General features: G+C 42.7%; 1 protein-coding gene across 1 annotated transcript; it reads right to left on the bottom strand.

The window, feature by feature from the left end:
- Positions 1 to 40: 40 nt before the first annotated feature.
- On the bottom strand, positions 41 to 11,797 carry slc35f1 (solute carrier family 35 member F1). Its single transcript, XM_069161788.1, has 8 exons — positions 11,490 to 11,797; positions 10,327 to 10,502; positions 7,445 to 7,572; positions 7,023 to 7,182; positions 6,708 to 6,864; positions 4,949 to 5,001; positions 3,676 to 3,830; positions 41 to 2,669 (listed from the first exon to the last, which is right to left on the bottom strand). Exons 1-8 carry the CDS (start codon positions 11,582 to 11,584, stop codon positions 2,436 to 2,438), a joined length of 1,158 nt encoding a protein of 385 aa, XP_069017889.1. The 5' UTR covers positions 11,585 to 11,797; the 3' UTR covers positions 41 to 2,435.
- Positions 11,798 to 13,115: the final 1,318 nt, after the last annotated feature.

Below are 13,115 nucleotides of genomic sequence, written 5' to 3' on the forward strand. Positions count from 1 at the left end.
CAAGTATGTGTAAAAAGATTTGAAGATATTTATTGTTTATTTCCATCCACAAAAACACCAATTATCCTTCTATTTCTACAGGGATTGTGTGTGTGTGTGTGTGTGTGTGAGACAGTGATCACAGCTGGAGGGCTGATGACACTTTATTGACTGTGGGTTACATCATTGTAAGCACATTGTTAGCAGTAACTCGATGCACTACGTCAAACAGGATACAAAAAGTCATCGAAAGAGGAGCGTAGTGGAAGTCCTTTGTAAATAGTCCTGGCAGATTATACACATTCAAAACGTGAACAAACCCAACCAGAGCTGTCAATCAAAGATATATCATGATGTTTTTAACAGATTTGGGACAAACAGGCAAAAGACAGTCTCATCTCATCAGCATGCACACTGAGCTGACCCGGTCTGACCCACCTCTTCAGGTGGGTAGACCACCTCGCAGGACCTTTAAACAGACGCTGTACATGGGAACACCCTTCAGTGTCTGGTTCTGCCTATCGGCCACCAATCTGAAGAAGACTAAATGTCCTCCAGCAGGAGAACGGTGAAGTCATGGTTGGCATCAGAGATGAATACAAGGTGGTTGACAGAGAATATTCAGCCTCCTCATCACTGATGGTCCATCCACACCAACAACATCTATCAGCAGCAGAACATAGTTTAATATTCTGACTCAGCAGTGGAACATAGTTTAATATTCTGACTCAGCAGTGGAACATAGTTTAATATTCTGACTCTCAGCAGTAGAACATACTTTGATCAGCAGGTAGATTTGCTTCCTGACAACAAGATCCACATGGTCTGATGGAGCTGACACACCTAAACAATCCGGATCAGTGATGTCATGAGGTTGTTTAAGATGGAGATTGAAGACTAGCAAAACACCTGCATGACACCATGAGCTGTAGAGTTTGGACACTGGAGACAGCTCTCCTGTCGGAACAGAGTTCTCCAGTCAGAACAGAGTTCTCCTGTATATCTCTCCATGGTTGAATTTGAATATGACTTGTATATCAGCAGTTCATATGTGCACATGTAAAATAGTATAATTTGTTCATGAACACGTTTTATTGTTCTCACGACACGTGACATAAATCTGATGACCTGTTGATCTCAAATCAATTCTAACAAACGTACCTATTTCATAGCTGTCAGAGTGTTTTCTCTACAGGGAACCACAATAGAAATAGTTTGTAATTGTTATTATTGATATTTAGATTTTTCCTTTATTTGTATTCTGCACATTGTCAGCATGAATCTCCATGTTGTTTGAAAGCAGCCGGCCTCCTGTTGGAGGCTCACAGGACACAGACGATCAGGATGAGACACTGAGGTCGGCCCGGGAACCGCGGCAGAGATCATGTCCAGTTGGCCTGAGACTGTTTCACGACGTCTGTTTGTCCTTCTGTGTTAGCCTAGTGACTCTTATTGGACCAAGCAGTTAAGAAGATGAAGAAAAAAGAGGAATGAATATTTGAACCAGCCTATGAAATATCCACCGTGTGAAAAAGTACAGAGGTGTTTGTGAGCGATTTACAGATGCATTTAAAAACACTGGATTTCAAACAGGAAATGAAAAAAAAAAAAAAAAAATGAAAACAGGAATCAATGTAGACGGAACTCAGACCTCCACTTTACCACTTTATCCTGGAAATCAGGATGTAGTTTCATAACTATAAGATTGATGTTAAAATAAACTTGTGCCAGGCTGAAGCCTCACATCTCAGCCAGTTGTGACCCCACTGTCTCCATGACGACTGCTGCTGAATGAAGTTCAGCAGGTACAGCATCACTGCTCCCTGGGATTGTGGACTGTGATGCCGAGTCATCGTGTTTCTAGAATGTTTTTCACTCCTGAACTTTACGACCATTGACTGCATTTTAAGGAGTGTAACATTTCCTGGAGGCCAAATGTTCTATTCCACAATGTTTATGAAAGCGAAAGACAATTCGTGATTCAGATCCGCTCTGAGCACCCTTCGCTACGTTTCATGACAATCAGGCTGACAACAGACAAACAAACAAAGACACAAGCTCCTCTGTGGAGGTCATGAATGAAACTGGAGCACTTACACAGATATGACCGTACCATCTATTTACATGAAGGCTCATTTACAGTCACTACTGTCTACTCACAGTCTCCGATCACAGTGAACTCAACATTTTCACTCACATTGCTATTTGTTTTCATGACATTCTGCTCAGTCGTTTATCAAATACATACAGAATGTGGCTACATGAACGTGTCTCATCTCGGTCACTGACAGGATGGAGACGCCCCTCGAAACGGGCCATGAAATGAAAAACCTCCATCTACCTGGGTGACCTCCCAGCCGCCCTGCTCAGCGCACTGGGTACAGCCAGAACTCTTTCTATGTAAACAACTGTCAGGAACCTGGAGTCTGACAGACCAAACTACCTCCCAGGTCCTCTCAGGCCACGCGTACAGGAAGCCCATCCCCCGGCTCGGGGCTCAGGGGGGTGTAGGTGACAGAGGGCTCCAGGACTCCTGGACTGAGCGGGGACGGATCACTGGCTGGTTGACTGCTCGTGTTCCTGAACTGCTTGTAGACTCGGGGGTCCTGGGCCACATATGTAGATGAGGAGGAGTAAAAGACCAGGCCCAAGATAATGATGAAGAATGACAACAGATAGAGGCCCGAAAACTGCAACACAGAGACAGATAGACATTAACTACGAGCTTTATTTAGACACTGCTGCTTTCTAATTGTTCAAACTTGTTTAAATCAACATAAATCAGACCATGTCTTCCACATCGGTCCCTCAGGGTTTTATTCTAGGACCACTCCCTTCAGTGTATGGATAAAAGAATCTGTGCAAATTGAAATGTGCACATGCACTGATACTTGGAAGAATTGAATTTATTTATGCATAATTATGAACTAACACATCATCAGTCCTAAAAGTAGATGAAGAAAAAACATATTCAATATTACATCTGAGTCGCAGAAGTCCGTGAACCTCCAGGATTAGCAACTAATTTATAGGGGAAAGAGTAGAATAGAGTTTAATACTTTCAATCAATGGGATGTTAATCGGGTGTGAGATTTATTTAAAGAACAAGGATCTATCAAAGTCTGAGCTTCACAACATGTTCAGGCTGGAAACGGTTACATAACCACCTGTAAAGAGTTTGGACTCCACCAACCCAAGGTCAGACAAACTGTGTACAAATAGAGGAAATTCAAGACCATTGTCACCCTCCCTAGGAGCGGTCACCTTCCCCAGAGATGGTTATCTAACACGGTGGTGGTAGTATCATGGTTATCTAACACGGTGATGGTAGTATCATGGTTATCTAACACGGTGATGGTAGTATCATGGTTATCTAACATGGTGGTGGTAGTATCATGGTTATTTAACATGGTGGTGGTAGTATCAAGGTTATCTAACATGGTGGTGGTAGTATCATGCTTATCTAACATGATGGTGGTAGTATCAAGGTTATCTAACATGGTGGTGGTAGTATAATGGTTATCTGGTTATCTGTTAACATGGAGGTGGTAGTATTACGGTTATCTAACATGGAGGTGGTAGTATCATGGTTATCTGTATAACACGGGAAGAATGGAAGAGATTTATGATGGAACTCCGACATAACTGTTCCCACAATGTGTATATCATCAAAATGATTCCTGGCAATTTGATTACCTTGTAGTGAAAGAGAAAGAGGCCACAGAAGAGGCTGTACAGGTCGGCTGTGAGCAGAGAGAGATTCACTGAGGCTGCACTTGTCCTCTTCATCACCACTGGCATGAAACTGTACAGACCGAACATGAAGGCACTGAAACTCACGTAGAGGAGACCTGCGAACAGAGACAGACTTCTTTCAGTGGAACATCCTGTTTATTCCAACCTGGCCTACTTCCCAGTGATGTGGCTCCTGTGACTCCGTTGGTCACACCAACTTTTCACTGTCCACCTCCCTTATACAGATCCAGGGACATGAAGACTTGTGAGAAACTAAACTTACTGCGGAAAATAGCACAAGCCTCCAAATGCTCAGCTCTCTTCATATGGTAGGAGAAGCAACGTTTAAAGGGGAAGTTGGATAGAGGTCTGTGGTAGCCCGTTAGTAAAGATAGATTGATCTGATCTAATATGAAAGATTTAATTGAAGTTAAGTCTTGTTGGTATGGAGTCTGAGATACATGTTGGTGGTTTGGATGAATCAGATGTAGACGTTAGCTCTGAGAGGAGAAGTGAATCAGGTCTTATATACATTTCTAAAGCTGCTATACTTGATGATACATCGCTGACAGGTGTTGGAAGGATCAACTATTTTATTTGCAAATAGTTCTGAATTCATTTGTAAGGAAGTGTATGAATTCATCGCCTCCTGAGAGCTGAACGTGGCTCTTGAAATATTCTGTTGCTGAGTCACAATGTTGAATCGGAACATCCATCACTCAAAATTAATATTTGTGCCAAACTTGAAGAAAGTGCCTGGAGGTGGTTTTATCACATCTACAAGAATGGAGTGACCGTAAGCTCACAGTGACCTTGACCTTTGACTCCAGAAGTGTAATGGGTTCATCCTTTGAGTCCAAGTGAATGTTTGTGCCAAACTTGAATAATTTCCCCTCTGTCGCTGACACGGAGGCAGAATAAAAAAAAAACATGTGATGCAGTTCTCTGAAACGGCCACTGGAGGCAGTGTTTACTTTGGGTCGGACTCAGACAAGTGTGAAACATTTCATGCAAATACGTGCTTATATGGAAAGCTGTAGGACGCTTGCATTGCTTGTTCTTTTGTCTCTCCCCGTGTCTCCGGTGGCAGTGAGTGTTAGATTAGAACGAACCATGAGCCACAATAACCACAGGTGGAAATACTCCTGGTTAAAATAAACCGGAATCCTCCTTTAAAAGCAAGTCGTGGATTACATTTTGTGGTGATATCACTCCTGTTACCGATATAACTTACCTATCTGCCAGTCCCAGGGTACCTTCAGCAGCTCCTTGTGCTCCATGATGGCCCTGCAACAGAGCATCACCCAACACATTTAGAGGTGAGATTTCCTTCACACATTCACAGCATGAACTACCGGGGAACACCCACAGAGCTGCAACAATCCACCGACACTCACCTCAACTCAAACGTTCAGTCAAAAGTACTCTTAATGGGGAGTGTAACACAATCTGCTCGGCTGTCTGGAGTCCGAACCCTTCACAGACGTTCTGAAACGTCTTCCAGCTCGATGAGCCTCAACAACTGTGTTTGTGACTCTCACTAATCTCCTCTGTTCTTCCACCAATGTGTTGAGAAGCTCAGACTCGGATAGATCTGTTCTTTAAAGGTCCCATATTGTGGCATTTCTGGTGCTTCGTTTATCGTCCTGACATCATGAAGATGTTTTTGTGTTTTCAGTGTCAGAAACCATTTCAATACTGTTTAACACCTCCTCACTGGAGCTCTGCTCACAACAAGCATTAATACTAATGAGAATCTCCTCTGATTGGCTGACTGTTTTCTGAGTGATGCCTGACCAGGCCAATTACGGGTGATGGACTGTGGCTCCTAAACTTACAGGCAAACACGACTTTATCACAGAGAAGTAACGTCAGCGCTGTTAGACGGATCTGAGACGGCGGACAAGGAACAACCAGCTTGTCAACCGCGCCAACAAACTACTGTTACAGAATGTTAATAACGTTTTTATCAACTTCCATCATCGTCGTCAGACGACATACTACAGTATGACATTTTCATGAAATTTAGGACGACGTACTATACAATACATTGTTGTTGCAAAAACGAAATTATAATGATAAGCCTACACACTTCATTTGGAGCAATCAAACTTTATAATATAAAAACATATCAGCAGGGAGGTCAGTGGCTCCAGCAGACATGTACATGTATTTCTCTTATTTCATTAATCAATTCATCTTTAATTCTGACAACACAAATCAAACACGGAAAAAAATTGCGTTTCTAAAATCCCTGACACGGTAAATAAAGTACTTTATATGTAGTTCCTGCCACCGACCAAATAACACCAACCCAGTTATATAACATAGATAACGTTATTCTGTTTTACAACCAGCTGCGTAGTGATAAAAGAAACTCTAAAGTATAAAAATGGCTGTGAATCTGCTAACGTGCCTGAGCCGGTGGTACCGGTACTCCTGTCTGGTTAGGATCTAGTTCAAGGTGAAGTTTGGGCTTCTGATGTTTATGGTCCAACACAAACTGGATGGAACAGCAGCTGGAGTAGCAACGCTGACAATCACTGCAGTTTCCTCACATTTTCTGGCTGCTGTAGCTGTTGCACAGCCGTGTGAGGGTGGTGGAGGGGGCGGAGTTACACAGGACGATATGATGTCATAACGTTACAGAAGTACAAATGGCTGGCTGAGAGGGCGGAGACACCAGATTAGGGCTGTGTGCACTCATGAGTTATTAATGAGTGTTACTGTGTACAAAGCAAAGGAAAGTTGAATTTATACAACATGGGACCTTTAAAAAAAAAAAACAGGAAGCCACTCACACCTGATGATCATCTGACTGATCTCACCATCAAATTCAATGTCATATTTTCCTCAATAATTAGACGTAGTTTGATATTTTTGCCTAATTTGTTTCTGTTCTCTGTATTTTAGGAGCTGTGTAAAGATCTGATGATGTTTTAGGTTTAAACCTTTGAGCACCACTGTGCGTTGCCACCGTCACACAAACTCACAGCTGGATGCCACTGAAGAAGGACCCAAAGAGTCCCATCATGCCGAGGAACTCAACGCGGCTCCAGCTCTTCACGATGAACTCCTCACACACGTTGGAGATCCCGTACAGCGTGGCTCCGCCCAGAACCAGGAGATCCCCAAACAGCTTCTGCTCTCCTGGACACAACACAGAGGAGGAAGGGAAGAGATATCAACAAAGTGCTGGAGACCCAACAGACTGAGTCGGCCACATGACCATCAGCACTGCCACGTTGGTCCGAGTCAAACCCACCCGACCTGCGTGGACGCCAGGTTAATGTGTGAGAGGTACTTGCCGAGGCCCTGTTGTCGTCCAAGGAGGACGTCAGCTCCCACCATGCAGCCAATACCCAGTAGACACAGCCCGGCCCCGACAAAGTGGACTGCCTTGTACCGCACCAGGAGGAAGAACCAGGACAGCAGCAAGACCACTGGGATGACGAAGCAGTCCAGCAGCTAAGAGGACGGACGAAGACACAAAGACAAACACACACAGATGTGATAATGAGTTCCTTCACGGTTCACGGTGTACCGTCCTCCTGATTTATCATTGACTGCAGAGCAACATGCAGCCGTCGACTCTGGACTGCTGGTGTCCATGTGAACCTGACTTCTACTGGACCGCTGGTGTCCATGTGAACCTGATTTCTACTGGACCGGTGGTGTCCATGTGAACCTTAAGAAACACAATCTCACACTCACACACACTCCCACTCACCTGTACACTGGATAGAGTGGTGTACTGGTAGGCCTTAAGGATCAGGTAGTTGGCCTCGATGTCTATCAAACCCAGAATCATGTATTTCCACCAGCGCTCCTTCAGGATGGCCAGTAAGTTCCCTTCACCTGGAACACAGACACACCACTCAGTCTGTTAATACAACTTTATTCATATGAACACTCATCATATATATATTATATATAAATCATTCATAAGGACACTAATCATGTATATATTATATATAAATTATTCATGTGGACACTCATCATATATATAATATATAGTGTTTATAAATCATTCATAAAGACACTCATTCCATATATATAATATATAGTATATATAAATCATTCATGTAGACACTAATCAAATATATAGAAGATATAAATAATTCATATAGACATTCATCATATATATAGTATATATAAATAATTCATAAAGACACTCATCATATGTATAATATATTATAGATCATTCATATGGACACTAATCAAATATATAATATACAGTATAGTATATATAAATAATTCATATAGACACTCATCATATATATAATATATAGTATATATAAATCATTCATATAGATACTAATCATATATATAATATATAGTATATATAAATCATTACTATAGATACCAATCATATATATAAGATATAGTATATATAAATCATTCATAGAGACACTAATCATACGTATAATTCTGTAGTTCTATGGAGAGAAACCCAAAGGCTGGTCCTGAAAGAAGCTATTTAACAGGAAGAAACCTCGGACAGAACCAGAATCAGAGGAGAAGAACATCTAACAGAACCAGAACAGAAGCAGAGGTGGAGAACATCTGTTAAAAGAACCAGAACCACAGGTGGAGAACATCTGACAGAACCAGAAGTGGAGAACATCTTGTTACCAGAACCAGACTCAGAGGTGGAGAACATCTAACAGAACCAGAACCAGAGGTGGAGAACATCTGTTAACATAACCAGAACCACAAGTGGAGAACATCTGTTAACAGAACCAGAACCACAGGTGGAGAACATATGTGAACAAAACCAGACTTAGAGGTGGAGAACATCTAACAGAACCAGAACCAGAGGTGGAGAACATCTGTTACCAGAACCAGACTCAGAGGTACAAAACATCTATCAGAACCAGAACCAGAGGTGGAGAACATCTGTTAACAGAACCAGAAACACAAGTGGAGAACATATGTGAACATAACCAGAACCACAAATGGAGAACATATGTGAACAGAACCAGACTCAGAGGTGGAGAACATCTAACAGAACCAGACTCAGAGGTTAAGAACATCTGTGAACAGAACCAGACTCAGAGGTGGAGAACATCTAACAGAACCAGAACCAGAGGTTTACAACATATGTTAACAGAACCAGAAACACAAGTGGAGAACATATGTGAACATAACCAGAACCACAAATGGAGAACATATGTGAACAGAACCAAACTCAGAGGTGGAGAACATCTAACACAACCAGAACCACAGGTGGAGAACATCTAACAGAACTAGAAGTGGAGAACATATGTTATAAGAACCACAAGTGGAGAGCATATGTGAACAGAACCAGACTCAGAGGTGGAGAACATCTAACAGAACCAGACTCAGAGGTTTAGAGCATACAGTATGTTAACAGAACCAGAAACACAAGTGAAGATATGGGAACAGAACCAGACTCAGAGGTGGAGAACATCTAACACAACCAGAACAAGAGGCAGAGAATCTTGAACAGAACCAGAAGTGGAGAACATCTGTTACCAGAACCAGAACCACAAGTGGGGGACATCTGTGAACATAAGTAGACTAAGAGGTGGAGAACATCTAACAGAACCAGAACCAGAGGTGGAGAACATCTGTTACCAGAACCACAAGTGGAGAGCATATGTGAACAGAACCAGACTCAGAGATGGAGAACATCTGTGAACAGAACCAGAAACACAAGTGGAGAACATCTGTGAACAGAACCAGACTCAGAGGTGGTGAAAATCTGTTAACAAAACCAGAACCACAAGTGGAGAACATCTGTGAATAGAAGCAGACTTAGAGGTGGAGAACATCTAACAGAACCAGAACCAGAGGTGGAAAACATCTATTAACAGAACCAGAACCACAAGTGGAGAACGTCTGCCAACAGAACCAGACTCAGAGGTGGAGAACATCCAACAGAACCAGAACCAGAGGTGGAGAAACTCTGCCAACGACCTATTGGTCCTCGTGTAGAATCTTGAGTGACTCTATGGTTGTGACATCCTGCTGACATTTTCTCTTATAACATTTCCTCTAATAACATTTCTCTATTAGCATGTTCTCTAACATGTTCTCTGACAAATGTTCTCTATTAACATGTTTTCTAATAACATGTTCTCCGATAACACATTCTCTATTAGCATGTTCTCTAACATGTTCTCTGACATGTTCTCTATTAACATGTTCTCTATTAGCATGTTCTCTTATAACATGCTCTCTATTAACATGTTCTCTATTAGCATGTTCTCTTATAACATGTTCTCTGATAACATTTTCTCTATTAGCATGTTCTCTAACAACAGTTTCGCTGACATGTCCTTTAAAAACATGTTTTCTAAGAACATGTTCTCAAATAACATGTTCTCTATTAACATGTTCTCTAACATGTTCTCTAATAACATGTTCTCTAAAAACATGTTCTCTAACAACATGTTCTCTAACAACATGTCGATATCAATGGAGTCAAAAGCAGCTCGGAGATCCAGAACAACAACGCTGACTGAGTAAAGCCAAAACTCACTATTTATATTATATTATATATATTTATCTGTTATATCTCTTGAACCACTCAGATTTCAAACAAGAACCCTGAATACACACACAAACATACACACACACACATACCTTGGCGGACAGCCAGTGTGGTGGTGTAAACCAGGAAGAGCAGGATGTAGTTGAGGAAGCTCTGGAATGTCGGGGTGTTGGCGTGGAAATCATCCGCCAGGTATTTACTGGTCAGACTGATGGCACAGATCAACAACGACAGGACCTGACCCAGAGCCAGGGTCACCAGCAGGTCCCTGCAGAGGACAGGAGGACACGTGGACACATGGACACACAGTCCTCAACTGATCACTGATCCGTTGGATGCTGGTCAAACATGTTTAACAAGAGAACGTGCCGAGGAGGAAGAGGAAGGAGGAAGAGGAAGTAGGAATAGAAAGGAGGAAGAAGAAGGAGGAAGGAGGAAGAAGAGAATGACATCAGACACTCTGAGACATCCTGAGTATCTGATCATCACATGATGCTGATTATTGTTGTTATGAATAATGTCAGAGAACAGAACAAACCAGTTCTGTTTAGTTCTGATGGACCTGGACCCATCCTATCTCCTCCAATACGCTGCTCATCACAGTCTTCTCTAAGAAGATCCATATAAATATTAAAATCAGGTGTCATAACAACACAGTTACACTCATGGTGTTTCTGAACATGACATTAGGCTCCTCCTGATCTCATGGATCAATACAACTGATCTTAAACATCGTGATCAGAAGTCTGCTGGACAGGAAGTGATGCTGCTGAGCAGGAAGTGATGCTGGAAGCTCTCAGTGGAGCTGAAACACTGTTCATATAAAAATATTACTTCTCATGTCTGAATGACATCACATGTGCTGTGTTGTCAGAGAAAACACACACTCACACGCGCACACACACACACACACACACACACACACACAGATGAAAAGGTAGGATCAAGTGTGTGTGTGTGTGTGTGTGTGTGTGTGTGTGTGTGTGTGTGTGAGGCAGGTGTGCACAGACAGGACAGCAGCCATTGTGCAGCAGAGCTACTGATGAACCTACCATGGCGGCGCGCGCACACGCACACACACACACACACACACACACACACACACACACACACACACACACACACACACACACACACACACCGTGGTGCTGACATCTGTTGCAGCAGCTGACTGATGATGTTGCAGCTCGTGAGAAATAGAAGGAGAAGAAGAGGCTCGTGCAGTGAATGTGAAGGGACGCCGTCATCATCCTACCTTGTCAGGACCTTCCGGATCCGTTGGTAGCGGCTCGGAACCGGGATACCCGTTACTCCGGGAACACTCTCCACCGTGGAGATGACGGAAATCATCCTTCTACCGAGGAGCGGAGATCAGAGCATTGTGCTCCGAGGAGGAGGAAGAGGAAGAGGAGGAGGAAGAAGAGGAGGAGGAGGAGGAGGAGGAGGTTTGAGACGCTGCGGTGTCCGTTGAGGGGACAGAGATGAGGATCAGACCTGCTGCTGATGTCCTTCCCTCGTTCCCAGCAGCTCCTGCTTCTAATGCTGAAAGGCTCCACCAGGGGGCGAGGTTCCACACACATGATGAAGACGTCGTGTGGTTTTAATGAATGACGTCCAGCTTTAAAGACACGGTGAACATCGACCAACACGCTGTGAAGAAGTTTTTTATAATCAGCCTCTAATAAAGAGTTTCATTTAAAGTTCTGTTTATTCTGTGTTTGTTCTGTAAACTTTCCTCCCAGTTTGATTCAACAGCTTTATTTTTTGCCCTCTTTATACTTAAATCTTTTGGATTGTGCCAAACTCAGTCTGAAAAAACTCGTAAAGGTCAGATTGAATTGTTAGGAAAAACATCTTTATGAATAAAAACCCAGTCTGAGACATATTTTAAATATTGTTTAGTATTAGAGAGTAAATGACTAAAGCATTTGAACAGAAACACTTAAAGCCCTCCAGATGTATTTTGGTCCATGCATCTCATGTCATATGAGATGCATTTGGGAATATCTAGACCGCTGAATAAAGTCTTGCAGGTTGGAGTCGGCAGCTTCAGCTGGTGTTCATGAGGAGGAACTTGTTCTCAGATGGACGCACCTGATCTCCTGGATGTTCACCAGAGTCCTGAGTGACTCAGGAAGAGGTGGAAGACTAAAGCCTAAAAAAACAGTTTGTATATAAAAGTGCACTTAGCTTCCAGGCCTGAAAAATGAGGCAGATGCAGAAGTGTCTTAAGGTAGAGGCCACTAGAGGTTAGCTCCAAAAAGCCTCCGGCTCCATAGTCTCCCATTCAACTTCTCTCATCAAATCCAAAGTGAATAAAATGTGTCCATCAGTTATCTCGGTGTTGTTAGCTAAAGTCACTCCTTCTTATTAGTTTTCTGGAGGTCCATCTGAAAATAATCTCTCATTCATTAGAAAAGAAGATTCAAAAATACCTGTTTTTGGGGGCGTGTCTCTTTGATTGACAGGCCTGTGGTGCAGTGAGGTTACAGCTATCGGTGGGCGGGCCGTAGTATCATCAGGTTTCCAATCAGATCAGTCAGATCCACCGCTGGCTCCTCCCCCAGCTCGTCCAAATATGGTCACTTCCTGCTCCAAACCGCTCCGAACTAGCGGACAGAATCTGAACTGGAGGCTTCATAACGTTCACAAACCAACGACAATGTCACTGATAGTTGATGGTTGGTCCTACATTTTAATTCTTACACCAGAGTCGTACTCCCTGCTCTGGCAGCATGAATGCACCCAGTGAAGGTGGAACAACATCAGACAACTGTTACTAACATCCTAATGTGTGGAGCAACGATTGGTCATAGTCAGCAAAAATCAAGGCCATATGTTAATACATTGAGTGCTCCAGTTTCTATTGTTAGAAGATAAA

The sequence above is a fragment of the Embiotoca jacksoni genome, unplaced genomic scaffold (genome assembly GCF_022577435.1).
Source record: "Embiotoca jacksoni isolate LCO1_2020_lvr unplaced genomic scaffold, fEmbJac1.0.p SCAF_29, whole genome shotgun sequence".
NCBI classification, from domain to species: domain Eukaryota; kingdom Metazoa; phylum Chordata; class Actinopteri; family Embiotocidae; genus Embiotoca; species Embiotoca jacksoni.

What these genes read in the sequence shown, in the direction of transcription:
- slc35f1 (XM_069161788.1), bottom strand. Translation starts at nt 11,584, where the DNA reads ATGATTTCCGTCATCTCCACGGTGGAGAGTGTTCCCGGAGTAACGGGT. An exon ending in ATCCGGAAGGTCCTGACAAG is followed by an intron (nt 10,503 to 11,489) that starts GTAGGATGATGA and finishes TGTCCTCTGCAG; the next exon opens with GGACCTGCTGGTGACCCTGG. An exon ending in TTCTTCAGTGGCATCCAGCT is followed by an intron (nt 5,002 to 6,707) that starts GTGAGTTTGTGT and finishes GCTCTGTTGCAG; the next exon opens with GGCCATCATGGAGCACAAGG.